The sequence below is a fragment of the Rhagoletis zephyria genome, unplaced genomic scaffold (genome assembly GCF_001687245.7).
Source record: "Rhagoletis zephyria isolate East Lansing unplaced genomic scaffold, Rhagoletis_zephyria_1.1 Rzeph_scaffold_02988, whole genome shotgun sequence".
In the NCBI taxonomy this organism is placed as follows: Eukaryota; Metazoa; Arthropoda; class Insecta; order Diptera; family Tephritidae; genus Rhagoletis; species Rhagoletis zephyria.
Genome location: NW_016160072.1, coordinates 1 through 23,596, shown reverse-complemented (window position 1 = coordinate 23,596; position 23,596 = coordinate 1). Strand labels below are relative to the sequence as shown.

The window sequence follows — 23,596 nt, the reverse complement described above, 5'->3', positions numbered from 1 at the left end:
ACCTTGGATTAAGGGAAACCTACATACCAAATTTCGTTGAGATATCTCAATTTTTGCTCGAGTTATCGTGTACACGGACGGACGGACAGACGGACAGACGGACAGACGGACGGACAGACAGGCATGGCTTAATCGATTTCTTTTTTCATCCTGATCATTTATGTATACATTTGTCTATATCTATCTCGATTCTAAAATCGGACAATAACCACGCCCACATCCCATATAACGGTAATTTAGAGAAATACAAAATCTTCGATAAATCAGTAAATATTGAAGCTAATTTATTCAAAATTGATCCTTGCAACAATTCCTTACCAAGAAATACGTTTATGGTAATATTTTGGAAAAGGGCGGGGCACCGCCCACTTATGATCACATATATGTATATCGGTAACCGTTCTACCAATTTGTACCAAACTCGGTGTGGTTATTGTGCTTGCCACATAAAAGCAAAACGTTGAAAATTATTGAAATCGGATTAAAATTACGGCCGCTTTTCATATAACGGTAAATTTCAGAAATGCTTGAAACTTCAATATTTCGAAATTGAAGGCCGCTAATTTACTCAAAATTGATACACCCCGGCTTATCATCTAGCGGCAGGTTTCGGAAAGGTGAAAAAACATATATTTAATACTTGCGCAGGGTATTTAATGTTCGGCTCCGCCCGAACTTAGACTTTCTTACTTGTTTTAAATAAAAAAATCCACTTTTGCGATATCCAAGTATACACAGGCATGTGGAAAATAATAGGGACATAACATTTTTTACAACAACCACAAAGTTTGTATTAAGAATTTTTAGAAAAATTCTAAGAATGCGGTTTTTTTATAGCCCATCAAATTATTAACAAAGTGTAAGTTTCAAGTGGCAAAGACTTGGCGTTGATTTTTGATAACTTTTTTTGCCGATGGTGTTTTATTTTCTTCCATACAAAAAAAAAAAATTGTCGGAGATACTTTATATGGAAGCAAATGCGTGACACCGTCAGCAAAAAAAATTAAAAATTATCGCGAATTCTTAGCAACTTGAAATTGGCACTTTATTCAATTAGAAATTAATGGGTTAAAAGGCTGAATACATAGAATAAAATTTTTGAAAAAAAGTTTCTGGTAGTTGTAAAATTTTGTTGAATTTTCTAATTTTTCTACGAAGCTTAAAATTTAGACTTATATGGTTTTTTGTTAGATAACTACTTCCAACTCGTTAGAGTGGCAGATAATGTATTCTATGGGCTGGTTGATTGCTTGGGCAGACAGTTTTCGGTCTACATAGTTCCAACATGCTGATGGGATTATTTTTTGAAGTCCGTTTTGCTCCATTACGTCAGGATTTATTCCTAACCCCAAAAATATGGCGGATATTATGTGACATATTATGGACTTAAGATTTGTGCTCAGCGCATCAAAATACATACATACATAAGAAAAAGAAAGTCTGATCTCCGAAACCTGACATTTTTTTTTGTTCGACTTACAGACAGCGGTAAGCAGCCAATACACCCGCATGTGGGAACATATCAAGAGCTGCGTTTTAAGTGCTGCAGTTCTCATCGCTTTCATAGTTCCAACTTGGACTATTTTTCCATAGAAAAGTATTGACCTTACTACTGCTGCTACCGTGTTTAACCATGCGAATATTAGTGTTTTAAGCCTCAACTGGACTACGTCAGCAGGAGGTTCCTATTGGAAGGACTAAACACCAGTGCTTTGTGGTTCCAAAAATAGAATAGAACCTGTGATCACATAGCTGATATTTAGCTGATCAAACGATTGACAAATTGATGGAGTATGTGAACGACTGGAGATCTATTCTGATATAAATCAATATACTTAGCGACAACTTCCATTAAATTTGACAGTGGAAACAAGTCTTAAGTTGCAAGCAAAGTTCATGTGGCACAAGAAAACTATCAACCGAGAAATATCTGACCTACCGGTCGTAATGTGTGAAAGATGTACGGAAAATTTACTCCAAAAAACACAAATTAATTATGTACTTCTGAATACATAATAAGTATATGCAAGTAAATATTAAAAAGGTAAGCATTATAATAAAAATAAATGCAAATCTTTTTATACCACTCAACGAGGCATTTAAAAGTTTATTTCGATTTATGGCTTCTACTTTGTTTTCTGTTTGGATGTCAATATATGGCATCTGCCCGATATCTGCTGTGTTGTATAATTTTTAGCATCTGTATGTTCAAATAAATATATCTGTACAATATTCAACCGACATATGTACATACATATATTATTCAGTCTGTATACCTTTAGTGCCAACGAAAAATTACAGCAAATTTTGCTCGTCAGCCAATTAGTAGGCGCTCGATTTGCTTTGGCCGATAAGTGACGCTGATAAGAAATACCATTCAAAACACAAAACAAATCACAAACATAATAGCAATAAAATAATGCGAAAAATACGAAAAATCTCTCAAAGCGACAGAATAGTTTTGCGAATATCAAAATAAAATCCGTTTTTTTTAAGGCAACAATAAAGTGTGTACGTATTTATGTTCATAAATAAAACAATTTTTATTTAAATAAAATTAGCTGTGTTGGCAGGTAAATCATTTGCAAGTGCGAAATATTAAAACAAAGGCTCGCTGGTTCGCTCCCTAATTTAGAGAGGGCAGAACAGAAGTAGCCGTTGATGTCGATGTCGTCGCCATAAGACAGAAATTGTGCGCTCTTGTTAAGAATTGGGCCCGAGCGGCTCACTTCTGCGGTTCTTATGATGCCCCCCAACATCAGCTTAAATAAACCGCACGAAAGGGAGTCACACTGTCTGAAACCTCGTTTTATATGAAACGGCTCGCAGAGGTCCTTCCCAATTCCTTGTAATCTATGCTTAGAATGCTTATGACGCGGTAGTTGGCGCATCGGCCAGCATTTCAAGCACCTGGGCCTCTCTCTATTTTTGCGGCAAATATGCCTCGTTTCCCTCTTTAATTCCCTATAACGGTCTTACATAGCTCGCGTTGCGCTCGATCCCAGCGTGGCCCTATAGGCGGCATCTTGTTTCTCTGCAGCTTCTTGAAAATCCTCATCATACCAATTGTTCTTTTGGACTCGCTGAAATCTGACAACTTCTTCGGCGGCGGTACTTAATGAACGGGAAATGTGGTTCCACTGCTCGCGTATGCCGGTTTGTTGAAGAGTGCGCTCAGAGAGCAGGTGTGAGAGTCGAGTGGCGAATAAATTGGCCGTCTGTTGTGATTACAGCTTTTCGAAGTTGAGCTTAATTTTTTGCTTCATAGAAGCGGTGCTTATCTTAGCTGTAACAAGAAAGTTATCCGAATCGATTTTTAGGCCTCGGAGTGTACGTACGTCTAAAACGCGGTAAGCGTGGCTTCTGTCTATCACAACATTATCGATTTGGTTGCTCGTTTTTCGCTCTGGAGGCAACCATGTAGCTTAATGGATATGGCAAAGTCGCTCAGCCTCAATCTGTTATCGGACGTTTCGTCGTGGAGGCTGAATTTCCCGATAGAGGGCATCAAAGATCCGCTTTCTTGCTTACCTTGCCATTGAAGTCGCTAAGTAGGATTTTGATATCGTGGCAAGGGCAGCGCTCGTATGCACTCTCCAAGCACTCCTAAAGAGATCTTTGGATGTCTCATTTTTCTCTTCCGGCGGAGCATGGGCGCAGATGAGCGAGATGTTGAGGAATGTTGCTTTGATGCGGATTGCGGCTAGGCGTTCATCAACCGGCATGAACGACAGTACTCGGGGACGGAGTCACTCTCCCACCACAAATCCAACACCGAATTCACACTCCGCAAGGTCCCACGTGTTTCATGCCTGGCCCCTTCCATCGCATTTTCGCGAGGATATCAACCAGCCGGGCAGTGCGCCTTTCCCATGAGCAGTCCGGATATTCATCAAATCATAGTTCTTCATACGTTTGCCGTAGTCTTCATCAAAGAAAGGATCATGCATATTTTTGCTTTTCATTGGTAGGGATTTTAACGTGAAGGGATCTAAAGAAAGCGCACGCGAGGTTTTTAGCCTTCTTACGGGTATTTGGTCCCTATATAAAGCTGCGATTTGAACTCAAAAGAATCACTTTTGGCCACTCCCAGGTGAATGTCAGACCCTACCTTTCTCCACTTACGTGGACTTCTGCGCACGGATCTATGCTCGTGTTATCAAAATTGATCAAGGTTCGTTATATCGAGGTTTCCCTGTATGTAAAAGCCGGTGGTATCACTTATTTTGTGTGAGGCAAAAAAAAAAATTCCACAAAAACAACATCGTAAATTTAAAAATAAGAAAAACAAAAATCATAGGCTAACGTCATTGACAAACAACTGAATGAAAACAAGATGCAGTCACGCTGAGGAGGGAGCAGGCAAAGGCAGCGAATATTCTACAGCTATTAATAGAAAGGAGGTGATAAGTCTTGTTTGGTCAGTCCAACGAAACAACACCTCCCAAGCGCTATACATATGTACATATTTGCATATACATATGTATGTAGTACATAGATACCTGATTGTGGTAAAATTCTCAGTCGTTACGTCAGCCATCAGTGAGTTTGTATGCACATTAGGGTGTCCATCGAAAATGCTTTTTATTTTTGGAAATTTCAAGACCCTACCCCCTAATTCGTTTTTATGATTTAGATTTTTAAAGGTCATTTAGAGGTTGAGTCCTGTCGATTTAGGTCAGAAAATAGGATTTTGTAGATTTATGAGTTTTTGAATGACTATTTTTGATTCGATTTCAAAGATCGAATATGATCTGAGAAGAGGATATATAGGCCTTTAAAATGGTATATAAAAATATATTGTCGGACGAGGCTTGTTGGGATTTTTTAACGGATAAATTAAAAAAATACCTATATTTCTTTTAATTTTTAAAATTAACTAACCATCGATAATTTCTACAATTTCAAAATATGGAGTACTATCTAAAATTAAATCTATTTTCAAATAAACTGAACGTACCTCATTTATTGCAACCGCATAAAAATTGTCGAATTTAGGCGACTTTTCTTAAATACGGCCTTGAATTTATATGTTTCTATGTACCGGAATTTCAGATTTTTTGAGCAATGTGACTAAGGAATTCATCAATATTTATTCAAAATTGATATATACAATCGCTCTTTAGCAAAAAAGAGGTTTGTAAAGAAATGGGGGTGGCACCGCCCACTTATGTCATATATGCTTATCTCAAAAACTACTCGCCCGATCTCAACCAAATTAGCGCTTAGGCTTCTTAAGCGCCATATTGATGAATTAGCAATTGAAATTGTAAATTTAGAAATATGAAAATGAAAAGAAATTATTGAGTGATTTGATTTGAATGCGACTACTATCTATGGTTTGTTGGCACGTTCAGGCAATCACAGCGCGTTTGTGATAAGATGCAGTAAGTTTATTTGGGTTTTTTTTTTAGTTTTCTTTTTTTTTTGCATTCATTTCGAGTTGTAGGAATTTAAGTTGTTATTGCTTGCATTTTGTTTTGTCTGCGATGGAAATGAGAATGAAAATATGATTGCGGCGAGTGGCGAGGAGGTGGCGTATGCACGTAAATATTACGTACGTAGCAGGGTGGCGTGTTTTTAGTACTGTGTGGGTCAGCGCACCTTGCCAGCAGTTGTTTATGTAGTCAATGGCTTTATGGCAAATATTTCCTTGATAATCTTTCAGATGATACATACATACATACATATGTACATTATTTAGTAGTATATCTGAGCGGCAAGTAATTGTTTGTGCTCTTCGCAAAAATTTTCTGTTTACAAAATTTGTATATTCAGTCAGTGAATGGCAAAGCAAAAAACATACACAATTATCATTCACACAATCGATGGGCAAACAAAGATACATATTTCTGCATATAGATATTACTGTACAAAAATATTATTATCTGAGGCATATACATACATATATACATAGTTTTACACAGAAAAAATGAGTGAAAGTACTTTCTGTTCAGAAGCCGGATCTGGTATCTTATTACATTAAACGAGCAATTCTTGTATATATATATATATCCATAGGGTTCTCAGAAATGGCTCTAACGATTTTGATGAAATTTTGTACACAGATAATGTTTTGGATTTTAAGGTTATCTGATTAGGCAATATCTCTGAGAAGACTCGTATAAGGTTGCCACCTATTCGAAATTAGTTACAAATTAATTAAAAAACATCATAATACATATGGGTATCAAATGGAAGGTATTTTAAAGATCCCTTATTCAAAAAATATTTTCAATAAGGTTGCCACCTATTCGAAATTAGTTACAAATTAATTAAAAAACATCATAATACATATGGGTATCAAATGGAAGGTATTTTAAAGATCCCTTATTCAAAAAATATTTTCAATAAGGTTGCCACCTATTCGAAATTAGTTACAAATTAATTAAAAAACATCATAATACATATGGGTATCAAATGGAAGGTATTTTAAAGATCCCTTATTCAAAAAATATTTTCAATAAGGTTGCCACCTATTCGAAATTAGTTACAAATTAATTAAAAAACATCATAATACATATGGGTATCAAATGGAAGGTATTTTAAAGATCCCTTATTCAAAAAATATTTTCAATAAGGTTGCCACCTATTCGAAATTAGTTACAAATTAATTAAAAAACATCATAATACATATGGGTATCAAATGGAAGGTATTTTAAAGATCCCTTATTCAAAAAATATTTTCAATAAGGTTGCCACCTATTTTGAATCGCATATTTATTAAATTTTTTGTTTAAAAAAAAAAGTTAAAATATTACTATTCATGGGTACTAAGAGAAGGTTCTTAAACAATGCTTTCCCTATACACAAAATGTTATGTCTTGGGGTAAAAGTGTAAGGTTTCCACTTATTTTCGATTCTACACAATTTATCTAAAACATCGCAATAGGGATACCAAATGAAAGGTATTGTTGAGACCTTTGGCAAGAAAATATTTTCCATCAGGATTGCCACGCTTCCTTGTATGTAATACAAATTTTTACTTTGTTAATCTCAATCAACATTTTTTATGTATACATACATAGTACACATACGCTCAAGATATGTACCATTCATTCCAGCTTATTTCGGAATAGGGTTGCCACCTAAATTTTAGAGTAAGGAATTTACTTAATAGATATGGAAATACTATTTTTTTTTGTTTATTTCCAAAATATTATTTCAAAGCTAACCAAATCTTGAAAACTTTAAAAAGTATATGCACTCCGGACAAAGCTCGGTCAACCTGGTACTTTTCCATTAAATTAGTCATAATAGATAAAAGTAGGAGAAGTTCTAATCGACCTTTTTCTACGCAAGCCAGGCCCGTTGCCTGGTAGAAGTTCGGCCAAACCATTAGCGAAGCATAAAGTTGCATTTCTGCGTCAAAAAGAAAATTTGGCGGTTAGGGCTTGATATTTTTTTCAATAGCGTAAGCATAGTGGTTCGATCGTGAATTTATAAAACTCATTTAAAATAAGCATTTTATGGTTCAATGTACATGTGTACCAAACGGAAAGTTCCCATCAAGAGCATAGCTGATAAGAGTATGTTGAGAGGTGGCAGTATTGACGCAGTACAAAGTATTTTTGTTGACATTCTGGACAGACTGGATCCCCTATGAATTGGCCAACAAAACTATGGGCTCGTTTCACTTTTATAAGGGAATACATACATATGTATGAGAATTTTAATTATACATAAATAAGCTTTACTTTATCTTTTGCTCATTTTTCGAATTATGGACAGTAAGTTAAGTTATTCAGCTGCTTTAAAAAAAAAAACAGAAATTGAACCGGCAACATTATAATAAAATGAAAATTAACAATACCTACTGAAATATTACCTGCCAGAGACCTAGAATAATAATAATTTCATAGTGGAGTTTTAAAAAAGTCTGACAAAGCGACACGCAGTTTGCCAATTTATGAAGTATGCGAGGCGAAATGGGATTCTGAAAGTCGTTAAGCAAAATTTTCGCCTCGAAATTATCTAAATGAAAACAATGATTCATAAAAATATCGAGCATTGCAAAGTAGGAGATTCCATGAAAAATAAGCCAATTCTTGATGTTGCACTTTTTAATGCAAAATTGGCATCCCTATGCCAAATTTCGATCGGCGAAAATCGCCAAGCCAATACGCCTAAAAATATGCACTATGAAAGAGGTGTCTAATATCAGGTCTCCTAGAGCCAGGTAATGTTTTTTAGAAAACCTTGCATAGTTTTGGGAATAGCTGTTTTCTTTTACAAATTTGGGGCAATCAAAATGTGGTGTAGCTTCTCTAGAATTATTACACGGTGCGACAGTAAATTTTAAACACTAAAACTGAATATATTCGCGAAACAATGGTGAAAATATAGTAAAACTTCGCTTTCCACGCTGACGTCAGAATTTTTTTAAAAGGGCTTTGAAATTTCCAAAAAATGTGATTAGTCCAATAAATAATTTAAAAACTCAGTACAATCTAGAATAACAATGTGGGTATCAAATAAAATAAAAAAAAACTGTAGAATTAAAAAAGATTACATTTTTGGTTTTTTAGGGAGAATGTGTATGAAAAATGTCGTTTTAAAAATTTGTCCTTGATTGTCGTTGAAAATTTGAAATATTTATTTTTGAAAAAATTGTAAGTTAAGGACTTAACGACTTAAGTACTAACGACCACATCCTCGAATTTCATCCTCCTAACTTTCCTTAGCTTAAAAAATTTAATTAATGAAAAGCACATTTTCAATACCTAATCATCCTTTTAAACCAAAAAATTTAAAAATTATTAAATTCTTAAAAATTTTTAAATTCGTAAAAATTTTTCCTTGCTTTGGTACCCATTTTGTGATCCACTGATTTTTAAAATAATTTTTGAATTAATCATATCTTTTAAACTTCAAAGTCCTTTAAAAAAAATCGAACGTCAGAGTGAAAAACTAAAAACGCAGTTTTACTATATTTGGTCCATAGTTTTGTGAGTATATTGACTGGTTGGCGTGTTTTGAAATTTTTTGTTTTTGTCGCACGGTGCAATGATTGCTAATAGAAAACAAGGACTAATTATGTAGAGAAAAAAGGCGAATGGGTATTGATTTTTTTTTTTAGCTAGAACGTTGGAATTTCTTCTGAATCAATTAAAAACGTCTTCCAGTAAATTCCATTCCATTGTTAACTCACCTATTACTAGCCTTGCGGTAGTACTTCTTAGCAGTTGCGCGTGGCATCAGAATGTCTAGCTCGCTCGGTTCCGGTTGATCCATCAGTATCTAAATAAGCAACGAAAAACAGTAAATAAGTATTTAGTTAAGGAGCTGTTAGTGAAAGCGGCAGTCGATTTTTTTTTTTTTTAAGAAATTTAGGTCACATGCAGTAAATATTTGAATTAAAAATTAGCAAAAATATCAACGAACACTATAGAAAATTACTATCTACAAAACGCAAATGCACTTACACGAAAAATAATTTAGAAAACGAGAGCAACTGTGCGCTTTTTGCCGCATCACGTTAGCCGAAAAAGTAGAAACGACAAGAATTTAGCACAGCACACACAAAGAGGAGTGCCACAGCATCGACTACAAATGATGAGATTCCAGTGAGCCAATAGTGCATCGAATAGTGAAAACAAAAAAAAAAGCATAGAAGCTACAAAAAAGTAAAAGCAAAAAACAAAAGGACTAGAAATTGGAGCATTAGCAAACGCAAACGCAATCAAGCAAGCGGACATGGCCCAGAAAGTGTTATGAGGGCCAAAAAATGTGAAAGTGGCTAGCTGGGTTGGGTGTCACAAGCGCAACGAGGGGAGGGAGCCCGAACAACAACACCATTGTGCGGCGACCAGAAATTTTGCGTCACACTGCAGATGACAAATCCCTATTTTTGTGAACCCTTTTCATTGTTCTCCGCTTCCGTTTTCTTTCACCTTCTACTTTCGCACTACTTCGACGACTTTACCGCTGCTGCTTCGGCAAAATTGTTTGGCGGCGACACAAAGACCAAATCTGCAAGTTGCAATAAAGCAACCAGCATGCAATGCAGCTAAGTGTATGCAAAGTGCAACATGCGGCACGTGGCACTTATGTATATACATTCGTAGACTGGTTTGTATGCCAACCAGATTGCTGGCAGCGTGACAGAATGAGAACGCACATAAACTAACTGTTTGAGAGTTCGAGTATGGAATTAGAAATTGCATTGGTTTTTTTTTTGCTTTTTCTATTTTTTTTTTAGGTCGACTGCTTCCCTTTTGCATTGTTTAATTTTTAGTTTTGTGAATTTTAGCATTCAAAATCATGCGCCGGTCTTCCCACTGGGCTGTTTGATTAATGATGTCGTAGGAAGGGGTTGGTGATGATTACAACCAGCAGGAGTAAGAATTCCATTCAAAATGTTGCGCTATTCGAAGAGCTTCATTACTTGGTAGTGTGGATTTCTTTTTGAATCGAAATTTTCCACTTGGTCCCTACTCCTTCTTCAAATTCTTCAGTATGAGGATCTTCGGACACATGCTAACACCAGAAGAGGAAAATATTTTTCTATATATATATTTTTTTAACGTATCTTAAAGATGCATGCACTTGCTCTTTAAGAACATAAAACAAAAACTTAAAGAAGTTGTAGCATATTTCAAGGGAACATATTTGCGTTAAAGTTTTTGTGAAATTTTCCGTTCTTTGTATAAAGATTTTGCCTGAGAAATTTTCCAGCGAATAATTTTTTAGAATATGTGACCTGGTCTACGGAAAGGGGGCTTAGGTGTCAAAAAATCAATTTTCACTTTTTGGTTGATTCGGATGGAAGATGAGATGCTTTTTCACGTGGTGAAAAGCAGAAAATCCTAACTTGCTTAGAAGTGCAAAAACGTCACTTCTTCAGTGTTACTTTTTTAAATGTTCCACACTAGCAACTTACACGATGAACTATAATAATATTCCGACCAACAACAACACTTACTGGACCAACAACAACACTTACTGGACGTCCGGCGCGGAGAACAATTAACGAGATAATGAGAAACTGACGAAACGAGTTGCTTACTTTTAACAGCTTTTTCACAGAAAACTAGTTTTCGCACGTAAGCTCCCTTTTCGTAGACCAGGTCACATATATTAATCCGCTAGCGATCTCCCAACTGCATTTAATTCAGATATTGCAAAAAAAGGGTCAGCACGAGAGCTAATGGGTTAAAATGATCTACAAAACTATTCCTCGTGAAATTTTACTACCAACATATGCACCCAAAATTTATGTTTAGATTTTCACATTTTTAAGGATTGCATTTCGGCACTAAACGACAAAAAAGAAAACATCATAGCTTTGAATGATTATATTTGGCAAGGTTTAATTTTTTTTTTAGTTTTTTTCAAAATTGTCATAATTTGAAAAAGCGATTCTTCTGCTTTAGTACTTAGGACAATTTTTATTTATTTTACATAACGTTCTGTTACGAAAACAAAACAAAAAAACTTTCAAATTTCGATACAAATATTGTTAGTGAATACGTATTCTGGCAAAATTCACAATAAAATCTAAATTTCATAACTTTGATCCTTAGTTTGCCACGCCAATTTTTAGAAGAATACTCGATTTTCAATATAAGTTGCGGAAAAAATATTGTTATCGAAGGAATATTCTGCCGAAATCAAAGATAAAATCTGCGTTTGGTTAACTTTAGTCCTAAAACTGCCACGCCCATAGTTTGTCGGCTTAAACAAAAATCCTTCCGAACAAGTATTTTTACTGGATGGGCATTCTTGCTAAATCCGCAATAAAATTTAAATTTTTGCAAAGACACTCCCCGAGTCTAAAGAATATTTTAAAGCCAATTTCGAAAATTTTAAATGGAAACATTTTTCGGTGGCACCTACATTCGGCAATATTTATTTTTTTTTAAGTAGTTCTACTGGAACAATCGAAATACTTCATTAGCAAAAGCTTAATGATTTTTGGAGAACTTTAATTTACTGACATTGGAATAAGTACCAATGATAAGAACTGAGATCAGGTGGATAAGTACTAGAACGAGTCAATGAACTTTGTTAAAAAAATGTCTCCCCGATTGTAAATTCCGAAGATATAACGAAAAATGTAAAAAAGCGAACAAAAAAAATTTGTTTTCGAAAATACTTCAGATTCGAAGGTGTACGGCGAACTTTTTTTTGCTGGTACAGTCTAATGTACGTACATATATCCCTTTAGAATAACAATTATAATTTGAAAACCAACAAAAACTATGCACAAAAACTTGAAATTAGTAAGAAAACATGCGCAACTTAGTAAAATTCAACGCATGCAATGTGGAACGCCTAAAAGCGGACAATAAATACTTACCAAACCATCCTTGGCTCCATCGATGGAGTGCGGCAAGGGACGAATATTCGACTGAGGTTCGGCGCTTAATTGCTCCGTCAATGACATTTTCCGTTTGAAAATTAAACGTCGCTGTAGTTGTTTGGCTGTTGCTGCCGTTGCGATTGCCTGACGTACGAGTATTATTGCTGCCACTAATGACTTTGTGGTAAAGACTTTGCTTTTATTTGTGCTTGCAGCTTTTGCACTTTATCTGAATGTTAATTTGTGGCAGTTATTGTTGTGCTAATGTTTTTGTAGTTGTTTATGTGTGCTGTGTAAAATTGCTATGTATTTTCAAATTGATTTCTGCGTACATATGTATGTACATTCGATATAATTTAATTTATAATTTGAAATTATTTTGTTTCTTCGAAAAGTTTTAATGAGCTAAGAAATTGAAGAACCTAAGTTGCAAATTACATACATATGTGTATGTATAGCGAATTTTCTAATTANATTCTACATTCTATATACATAATTTAATTTATAATTTGAAATTATTTTGTAGCTGCTTTGCTTTCTTCGAAATTTTTTAATGAGCTAAGAAATTGAAGAACGTAAGTTGCAAATTACATACATATGTGTATGTATAGCGAATTTTCTAATTATCAGAGTAGTGAGCTTAAATCGTAAATACGTAAATTGAAAGTTTATTTGGAAAATTGAGAAATTTGCTGGGAAGTTCAGTTGCAATGCCATTGTAGCCTACAATCACTCTGCGCATTGAAACAGTTCGTGGGCAAAAAACATGTTTTAGTTGAGTTCTCTTAACTGCATTTGTGGGCGTTCATGTGTGTGTGCGCGCTTTTGTCATTGCAACGCAAGTACGAAAGCTGTGCAATTAAGATGCTGTTTTAGCATTAAGGCCTAAATGTATGCATTCGAATGAAGCTCGTTATGCAGCACAGGGTGTTTTATGTATGTATAACTTTAAGTGGTTTCTTATAGAGCCAAGTAAAAGTTATNAAAAGCTGTGCAATTAAGATGCTGTTTTAGCGTTAAGGCCTAAATGTATGCATTCGAATGAAGCTCGTTGTGCAGCACAGGGTGTTATACATATGTATGTATAACTTTAAGTGGTTTCTTATAGAGCCAAGTAAAAGTTATCGTAATGCATCGAGTTCATTCAACTTATTCGAGCTAACGATATTTATTGATTTACTAAAATTTGTTGATGTTGATATCGAATACAAGTTTTTGGTATTTTCAAAATACATATATCGAATTATCGAAATTTCAAGGTTATACAAGTTTATTGAGTTATCACTGCTTATCGAATTTTATCGTGTTATCAGAGTGTAAGGACTTATCGAATTTTGTCGATAGCTTTCAAACGATATGTAGCTATCATAATGAGTTATCGAAATTTATCGAGTTATCGATTTATATACAGATATGTATATAAATTTTTGAGTTATGGAAATTTATCGAGCCCGCGAAATGCACAGTTGTCGAAATTTATCGATATTATTTATTATTTAGTGTTTTGAAATTAATTGAATTATCGATATGTATCAAATTATCGAAACATATCGGCAAACTGATATGTAGGGAGTCATGCCAAGTCCTTCCAAAGACCTTCAGATACCTTTGCGCGAAATTTGTTCTAAACCCCACAACACATAACCTGGTAAAATATTGTAACTGAAATTCCTATAGTTACGCCAAAATTTTACTGTTTTTTTATCGTATGTTATATGATTTTTTCTTGTGAGCGAAATCATCGTTTATGCCATACAAAAGTATTTTGCAGAAAGTAAAGAAAACATAATTCAAAATATTAAAATAAAAATTAAAAGTAGAAAAATGCTCTCCTGTAAAATTTGGTTTATGGTACATACGAGAACTTTGCACAATGCGGTCGATATAAATTCACATTTTAAACATTGTATAAAAATTAGAAAAATTAAAGTTTTTAAATTTTCACTAAAAGTTCAAACTTTTTAATCAGAATTTTTAGAAAAAAAGGTTTGCCGTGCAGTCTTATGCTGTGATTGAGAGCATAGATGGACCTCGGCACATACCAATCTTCCTCTTGGTGAAAACAGAGGCAAAATTGGGATACCCATCGTCGCCTGGGTAAAAGATTGTCGTATGTTACGCATGTACGTATGACGCTTACGACAATGTTTTACCGAGGCGACGACATGGCAACCTCCAAATTAAGGATTAGAATAATAATAATAATAGATGTGCAACAACTAGGCTACTATGACCGCAAATTGATAAGAAAAAAAGAAAAGAACTGCTAAGCCTCTCAAGAGAGGACATTTCGCAGGTCATGGCCTCTGTAACCGGTCATTGGCTATTTGATAGATTAGGAATATCATCCCATGAATTTTGTAGAAGTTGTAGAGATGAGGGAGAGAAATAAACATAAACAGAGCAGGATTTTTGGGAAACGCTTCCCTAGCTCTCTTACAGCAGAACTATCCGATGTTGGAATAAAATCAATATTAAGCCACATAAGAGCTCCATAAGAGCTACCACAATGAACTTGCAGTGTCAAAGTGAGTCGGTCATTTGGACTGACTTCCACGTTAACTTAGTCTTACCTAACCTATACAGTTTTATAGCCAATTTAATTTTTGAAGCAGCTAAGCGCGTTAATTTTAAAAAACATTCTTACGATCCTATGCATTTTCTTACATACACAAATATTTTGAGCATATTCTATATGGAAGAAAATGCGTAGCAACGTCGAAAAAAATGATCAAAAATCGAATTTTAAAGCATATCAAATTTGCACATTATATATTGGGCTTTTAAACTGATCGTCTTTGTGAACCAAATTATTATTTTTCAATTCTACATAATTTTCTCTATCATTTGGTACCCATATTGTTATTATACATTTCACTGAAATTTTTAAATAAGTTTTGGAATTAATCATAGTACCTTTAAACCACAAAGTCCTTTAAGAAAATCCTGACGTCTGAGAAAAAAAATAAAAACGCAGTTTCACTATACTATTTCATATAATCATTTTATGAATTGGAGTACATATTTAGAAACTAAGTGCGTAAACAACGTTTTATGATTTCAAGAAATGGGGTTGGACTGAGTTTCTGCTCAAATTCATGAAATGATTACGTTAATTGGCCTCTCTCTCGCACAAACGTAGTAGGTATGTGTTATACTCGATCTATTCTTTGCGCAGATAGGAATTCGATGTAATTTTTGTCTAATTTTAATATGAATCTACATGCATTCAAAACAACGTTATGTGAACAAATTTATTCTACCACTGGTGGACCCAGTTGTACATATGTACATACATACAAATATATGTATGTATTTGTATAAATTCAGGATAAATAGAAAACTAGCGCCAAGGCTGACTCATTAGCGGAATATTCTTATAGGTACCTATGAAGAAGCCCCTAATGAAGCATTTACTATGTACATATGTATGTATTTACAAACACAGGCAACATGCATGCGTCCGAGGAAAAATATCCAAATTAGAAGGCATATCTACTCGTGGAAAAATCCGGAGTACTTAGAAATTCTTGGTAACCAAAATAACCCGCCACAGCCCACGCTCCATTAAAACGATGAACTCACAGTAGGAATTTGGCACAAATGAGCAACAAAACCAAGTACGACAAATGAAAAGATATTTTTGGGTTTACGACGTCAACTTTACGTATATATGTATGTACATACAAAGTTGGAAAAATAAATAGGGACACGACATTTTTTCAAATTGTGTCTATTTCTCTTTTGTTTATTTAATATTTATTATTTTTTTTTAAATTATAGCTCATTATCTATTATGTACTTATTTCAAAGTCTGTGCAAAAATTATAAAAATTCTGCAAAATTTGTTTCTAAATTTTCAACTTTTTAATCAGATTTTTTAGAATTTTTTTGAGTATGTAGTTTTATAGCTCATTTAATTTTAGTAGAATGAAGTGTAAGTTTTAGGTTGCTAAAAAATCGCGTTCTTGCTTGGCAATTTTTTTTACGAATTTTTTCCATACTAAGTACATATGTTCGAAATGTTTTTTTGTATGGAAAAAATTCGTAATACAACCAGAATAAAAATTATAAAAAAATTCTAAAAAATCTGTTTAAAAAGTTGCAAATTTAGATGCAATTTTGCAGAATTTTTATAATTTTTGCAAAAAAGTTTAAATATGAATTTGTATGGTTTTTTTTAAGAAAAAGAACTTCTATAGAAAGTACACAAGTACAGTAAAATTTACTTCTTTGCGATGTTTTGTACTCGTAATTATGGCAGAACTATCGCGGTGGAGGGGGCGAGCGTCTGCACTCAGTGTTCTCTCTCCCCTGCTCGGGAAAATCGCCTCATGCGAACACCGTATTAGTGAGTGAGCCTATACATACATACATATCGCTACCTTAATATAGAAAGGCCCTAACTCATAAAGTCGGTGAAATGCAAAAAACCGTAACAAACTAAAATTTTTTTATTGCTTAAATTGAACTGCGGACTTATAATTCGATGAAATGCATCATAATAAATCAAAAAGGGAATTTTGGAGTTATACTTAGTTACGGCCTTTTGTATTTCAGCGACGACGGGAGATAGGGCCTTTTTCAATATTAACGTAACGGTATGTACATCTGATTGTGGAAGAATGATTTTGCAAGTATGTATGTATCTAATATTTACTGAATGCCAACAAAAATGGGGATTTCTGCAGCAGTACCCACAAGCAATCAAAGCATTCGTTGGCAAAGTGAAAAAAGAGTTAATTGTATTTATTGTTGTGTACCTTTGGAATATGAAGGGGTGTGGCGGCAGCAAGACGGTGGTCGGCCTTTGTTAAATGCCGCAATGAACGCAAAAATCGCATAAATTAACAATTTTGTTTGTGACCACTCTGAGGGCGGCGAAGCTAATTTTGGCAGACGGAGGAGCAGCTTTTATAGCTCACACAGCGACAGCAGTTCACTTCCAGAAAAGTGGGGCTTGCGATGCGTTTAGAAACTTGCGTAATTACTGCGTTTTTCCCCCCGTACAAACACACACACGCACACACGTACGCGAAAAACACCATAAATTGGGAAAATTCAAGTTCTTAAACCTTTGCCGGCACACTTTGCTTTCCTTAGCAGCTTTTCGCGTCTTAGCACTAATTAATCTTTTCTATTTGTTTTTAATATATTTTCATTTATATTCACCACGGAAATACGCTTGAAATAGCTCATAGAAATTGTGAAAACACCTCCAATTTGCAAAAATATGAAAATTTTCTTCACTTCTACGTTTTATCCAATTGATTCTTCGACGCTTATTATTTTCATAGTTTGACATTTGTAGCGCAGACGCAATGCCGGCTTTGCTTCTCAGCTGTTTTTTGGTATTTATTAGAAGAGCACAAAATAAATGGAGAGAAAGACAACAGCAAAAACAAAAGCAAATAAATTTTGGCGTCTTCTGCTAGGCAGCCGGCATACAAGCAAAAGCAAAGCAAAAACAAAAGCGGGCAGAGCAAAGCGAAGCTGCGTCAGCTTTTGTTTGTAAACAAAATATTTGTCTGGTAAGTACTTTTACCCAACACGCAAACTACACTGGGGCATTGTGAAAAAATATAAAAGGTGTGCCAGATAGGAATGACATTCTATTTCGGTACTCTTATTTGACAATTTATTATCAGAAAATTTTCTTTGATTTGACTTTCATGCTAACCCTTATGAGTGAGAACATATGTATTTTCTTGATTTTAATAAACAACTAAAGAAAAACTGCCAAGAAATTCTTATCGTTTGTGCAAAAGCACACATGGCGATGCAGTATTGATGTTTTCAGTCCGGAAGGTTGAGGATCTAAGCCGATACTGGACAGAGGTATGCAATAAAACCAAGGGTTAACGCAAAGGAATTTTTTGTTCAGGATAAAAGACCTGCACTGTTCGCTCGATGGGGTGTCAAATTAAAGCGCTTGGCCTGTAGATGTGCAAACTGGTCTTACTTTTTTTGAAGAGTTGCTATTTAAACATTAGGGAAAATTTTCCAATAATGGACCAGGCTTTGAAAAAAAAAATGAGGGGGTTTAGAGCGGCTTTTTGTGATTCTAAATCTGAAAACCCCCCCTCCGGAGGCTTATAGTTTTTAAGTAATTCGTTGTTAAAGTTGTAAAAAAAGTGCAATTTAACCTCACATTTTCCTTTGTACATCGAGTGAACTGAAATTGCGGTGCTGCCACACATCACAAAAAATGTGTAAAAAAAAAGTACTGAAAAGGGAATCAACGAAAACGTAAATAATAAAGTGGACATGTACATATATGATATAGCTTTTTATTGGATATTTTCACTATATATGGAAGAATTGATAAAAAAAAGGGCCGGAGGTGAAAATTTTCAAGATATATGGAAGTATTGGATTTTTTAGAAAAAAGCGCCGCAGGCGAAAATTTTTAATAAAAAATCGCGCGATAAATTAAATAGAATGAGCGTCGTTATTGGTTGCCACTTGCGTTTAAACGGCACCGCCATCTACGTTTTTTATTCGTTTAAATCGCCCGATTATATATTTCAAAATGCACTATATACATTAAAATAAATTTTTACAATAATATTAATTTATATATCACCGATTTAAAAGAAACTCTTAAATATATGTGCATAAATAAGACCGTAAAATTAATATTTTCCTTTTAGCCTTCAATCCCGTAATGCATCACAAAGTATTTTTGGCTAAAAAGAACTATTAACATTTTCAACGATATGGCACCTCATTCATGGCGGCCATCGCTGAACAATTGTGTGTTTACTATTCTTTGAGAATAAAAAAATATTTTAAGAACATTTTTATAAGCATTAATGGCTAAATATTTAGTGAAAAAAGATGCGCATCCATTTGTTTATGAAGAAAAGATGGTGTATTAATAAAGATAAAAGTGATTAGTGCAGTGTTTATAAAAAAATAATTGTGAAGCAGTGGGGAAATTTTAACAACGAATAACTTAAAAACTATTAGCATTTGTACACAAAATGTTGATGATATCGGTCAATGAGCACCTCCTCAACACCCCCTGCGAATTTCATTAAAAAATTCGTAATACTTTGGGTGATATAGGAAATGGTCCATTATAGGAAATCTCAGCCAAGCTTTGTTTTTCAGCTGAACTATAGTAGGGTTGCCACCTGTTAAAAAAATCATATTAGCTAAGAAAAATATGCATCACCATATGGGTACCAAACGAAAGCGGCAAAGGCTTGCCACCTGCTTGAAATGTTGAATTTAGTTTACTTATACACAAGTTATGTATATGAAATATCAAAATATGGATGTCAAACGAAAGAGTGTCAAGAAATCTCTAGTTTGAACGCTAAGAATATTTTTGAGGTGTCGGAAGAGGGTTGCCACCTGTTTAAAAAGTTAAAATTAAATTATTTAATAAGTTTCATGAATTATTAAAATATGGGTATCAATCGAAGAGGGTTGGAAAAACTTTTATTTCTGAACTGTACTCAACCACATGTTTAAAAAATCAAATTCCACTGAATTCATCAGTTAATTAAAATATGTATCGCAATGGCAGGCCAAGGAGAGTCAACAAGGATTAAGCTTGAAAATACTTTTGAAGCGGGCCGCCACCTGTTTGAAAGGTGTAACTCAATTAACTAATACAAAAGGTAATATGAAATATAAAGATACCGTAGTCAAACGAAGGAATGCTGAGGCGTGCTATGATTAACTCAGGCAAAATTGCTAGAGCCATTTCATGGCCAATGAAGACCTAGTAGAAGGGCGAGCGAATTGTCTGAAGCGGTTCATGGAAGAATTTTTATGTTGGGCTGCAAGAAAGTGCAAAGTTCTATTGCGCGACAAACCACTTACGGCAAGACAAACGTCTCCATTAACTGCTCAAAGAGCTTTACAATCTTAGGTCTATCCTTAAAACGAGCACAATCGCCCGGTTGCAAAGTTTAATTTACCGTTAATTTGACGTTAATTGACAGCTTTAATTACACCAGTCACTTTAACTGCTTTTCATGTTTTCGACCACAGCTTGAAAGGGCAATTAAATGAATTACGTGTGGCTGCGTAAGTAGTATAAGAATTTGAACGAAAATCGCGTAAAAGTCAAAGCACAAGCAATAAAACAGTTAATTTTACGAATCAGGTAGGGTTTGTTCTCATGGCGGGAGGCGGGGATCCAAACCCACACTCGAGTAAATTTTGTGTTGGAGAAATAACGATTGTGAAATGGTAAACTTATTTGGGTTGTGTCTGCCGTATTGTACACACATGTATAACCCTAACCGCCAAAAAGACGTAAGTGACATTTTTTAAAAAGTTTCATTCTGATGCAGAAATGCTCCTAGAACATCTAGATATATTTCTGTATCAAAAATATAACTTTGAACAAAATTTCGCTTACGTCTTTTTGCCGGTAAGGGCCGCATATGTATGTAGGAGGATTAAAATTTACCTGCAGTTACATAATACATTACGATGCTCATTACCAAAGCAATTGAATGAAGTAAGTGTTTAACTAAAATCAGGCAATAAGAGTTGAAATAGCTTACGAAGTTAAAAATGGAGAATCTATTAAGTTGCAATTTAACTTTCTGTTTGTTCCTTTTGTGTTTATAGTTTTTAACTTTTTAATTGCTTTCATGTACCTGCAATTAGTCTCTTCTTCCCCCTCACAAAACAAGGTTGGAGTTTACTATTGAATGACGTTGAGTCTCCGCAACCACGCTGCCGGCAAGCCAACATTGGCATTTTTCAGCAGCTTGTTCAACTTCCGAACAATGCAGAAGGAGCGTAAGCTTTGATACAAAAGTTTGTAGACTTGAAATTTTCATTATTACTCGACTGCAGCAGCAGGGCCCAACATTATTGCTGGTAACAGTACATAGTTTTAACCTTTTCGGGACCGTAAACTTATAATTAACAAGTAATTTTTAAGGAAAAAACAAAACTGACTTTTTGTCCTTTTTGTTTCTTGTTTCTTGAGGTCGGTAAAAAATGATTTTTTTTTATAGAAAAAATAAGGAAAAAGCAATTTTTTACAGTTCAGTTTCCTCAACACTTTTTTCTACAAAGCTTTTTTGCCCACATTTTTTTGTATGGATAATTTTTTCTGATTTTTGTGCACATATTTTTTTAATCGAAGAAACAAAAATATTTTTTCTAGGCATAAAATATTAATTTTATAAAAGAAAAGGTCTAAAAATAAGGGAAACTATTCAATTTCTTCAAAATTTTTTCGATAATTTCTGCTTTTGTTAAAAGTATTTTTTTTTCTAAGAAATACATTTTTTTCCAAAACCAATATTCATTCAAAAAAATCATTACAAAAAATAAAAAAAAAATTTTTTTCTTCTAAAACTCCGGGTTAAAATAGTATTTTATTTAATTAATTTTTTTTCCTTAAAGTTTTTTTCATAAATGTTTATTTTCTAAAAATTTTTCAACAATAACTTTTTCGAAAATTTATCGCTTTTTTTATGTTTTAATTTTGTCCAAAAATAATTTTATGTATCAATCAATCAATAGTAAATTTTTTAGTTTTGATAAAAATATAAAATTTTTCTTTCCAAAATTTGTTGATAAAAATAACTTAATTAAAAAGGCGACACATGATAAAAACAGAAAACTTTAAAATGGTTCGTACAGTTTCTTGTGAGTCGAGAAACTCCTTGGAAATCATGTTTCCCTTCGTCCTGAAAGTGTTAATTTAACAAGCTTTGTTGCTACCTCACAAACAAATGCACAATAAAAGTTATTTATGTATCTGCAATTCTTGTTTGTGCAAAATTCAATGCATTCAAAGCAAATTAATATTGGCGATTATTTTAAATGGCAAGCAGACACCGCTTTGTTGTCATAAAATGCATTTAACGATTGTTCTTACATACTTTTATGAGTGCCTACCTGTATTTATTCTTACATACATATGTATGTAATCAATCGTGTACGCTTATACATAAGTATTAGGTTAATCCATGCTGCAAATAAATTAAAATCCGTTTATGAAGATTTCAGTGTGCTTTACACTTCCACCTAAAATATTTAAGCTCTTTTGTACTTTTGTTAACTAATAAAATAATAAATAAATATTAGTCAATTTATAATGCTTTACTAAATAAGCTTTGATTTGTCATTCTAGATACACCCTCTCGACCCATCTACTGTGTTACGACTTATCTCACCTTAATAGTAAGAACGGCGTGCGATATGCGCATATTTTAGAGCTTAAATAAAATGTATATCTTTAAAATTTTCCCATCAAATCCATCTTCGTTAAATATTTCAAATTTAAATTCGCTTAAATAATTTTGTTGTCACCTACATATCTCTATTTAACTTACACATTTACATTTTAATAAAAATTAAAAAAAAAATATTATTCCAATAAAATAGTTATTTTGATAACGACAAATTTAAGTGAGATGGTACATAACGGATTATCAACGGACAGTTCCTCTGAATACACAAAAATACCGGCAACTTTTTTAAGTTTGAAGAACATAACGGCTCTACCTTAGGGTTTATAATTACATTTTAAATATTATGGAATCCAAACCTAGCTTTTTAATAAAATTTATAAGCTTTAATGCATTCAAAATATAAATTTAAAATTTCGCCTAATAAATTTTTGCTTACTGAACCAATTCTATTTGTGTAACCATAGCTGTTGGCACTAATTTGGCTCATTTTTTAAATAAATGAAAATGCATGCAAAAAAATGTTATATAAAATAAATCAATAATAAAATTGCAAGCCAAAATAAAACTAAATTTCTTAACATAATTATTTTAATTAAACTAATAAATAACCAAATTTAATCAATTATCTTGATCTTAATCTAAAACTCATTCTTAGACACTCACTACGCCACTGCAAGTGAACCATAGTGTCACTCACCGGCAGTTGAAGGATTATCTATGACTTCGTGAGCACCCTGCATTGCCAGACGTCTGGTCGATCTGCTGAATATACGGTTTAAACAAAAAAAGACAGACTGGTACCACCAAAGCTTAAACTTTAAAATTACTCCGACAAATTTAGGCCCGGCCTAATGTATGAAAATACACATTTATGCAAGTATGAATGCTATTCTATTGTTGTGGCTTGTTTTGTACTGTAGTTCACTTGTTTGTATTTTTTATTTGAAGCCGCAAAGGTGTGTCCGCCCAACAAGTCTACGAAATATAATGATTTCACTACCTACAAACATAGAATTTGCTATTTTAAATTTTTAAGATTGCGGGGGCTTAAATTGCACTTTTTTGCGTTGATGGGAAAATATTGCAGACGCAGGTACATATTTTGCTCGAAAAT

At 33.8% G+C, this 23,596-nt stretch overlaps 1 protein-coding gene across 3 annotated transcripts in view; it reads right to left on the bottom strand.

Moving 5' to 3' along the window:
- The window catches only part of Nt5b (5' nucleotidase B), a 45,728-nt gene extending 28,127 nt beyond the window's left edge, over positions 1 to 17,601 (bottom strand). For all 3 annotated transcript variants that reach the window (XM_017622958.1, XM_017622959.1, XM_017622957.1), the window contains exon 1: positions 17,068 to 17,601. In XM_017622958.1, the coding sequence (XP_017478447.1) occupies positions 17,068 to 17,148 (81 nt within the window). In that variant the 5' untranslated portion in view covers positions 17,149 to 17,601. The remainder of the gene's footprint in view (positions 1 to 17,067) is intronic.
- Between the last annotated feature and the right edge of the window lie 5,995 nt (positions 17,602 to 23,596).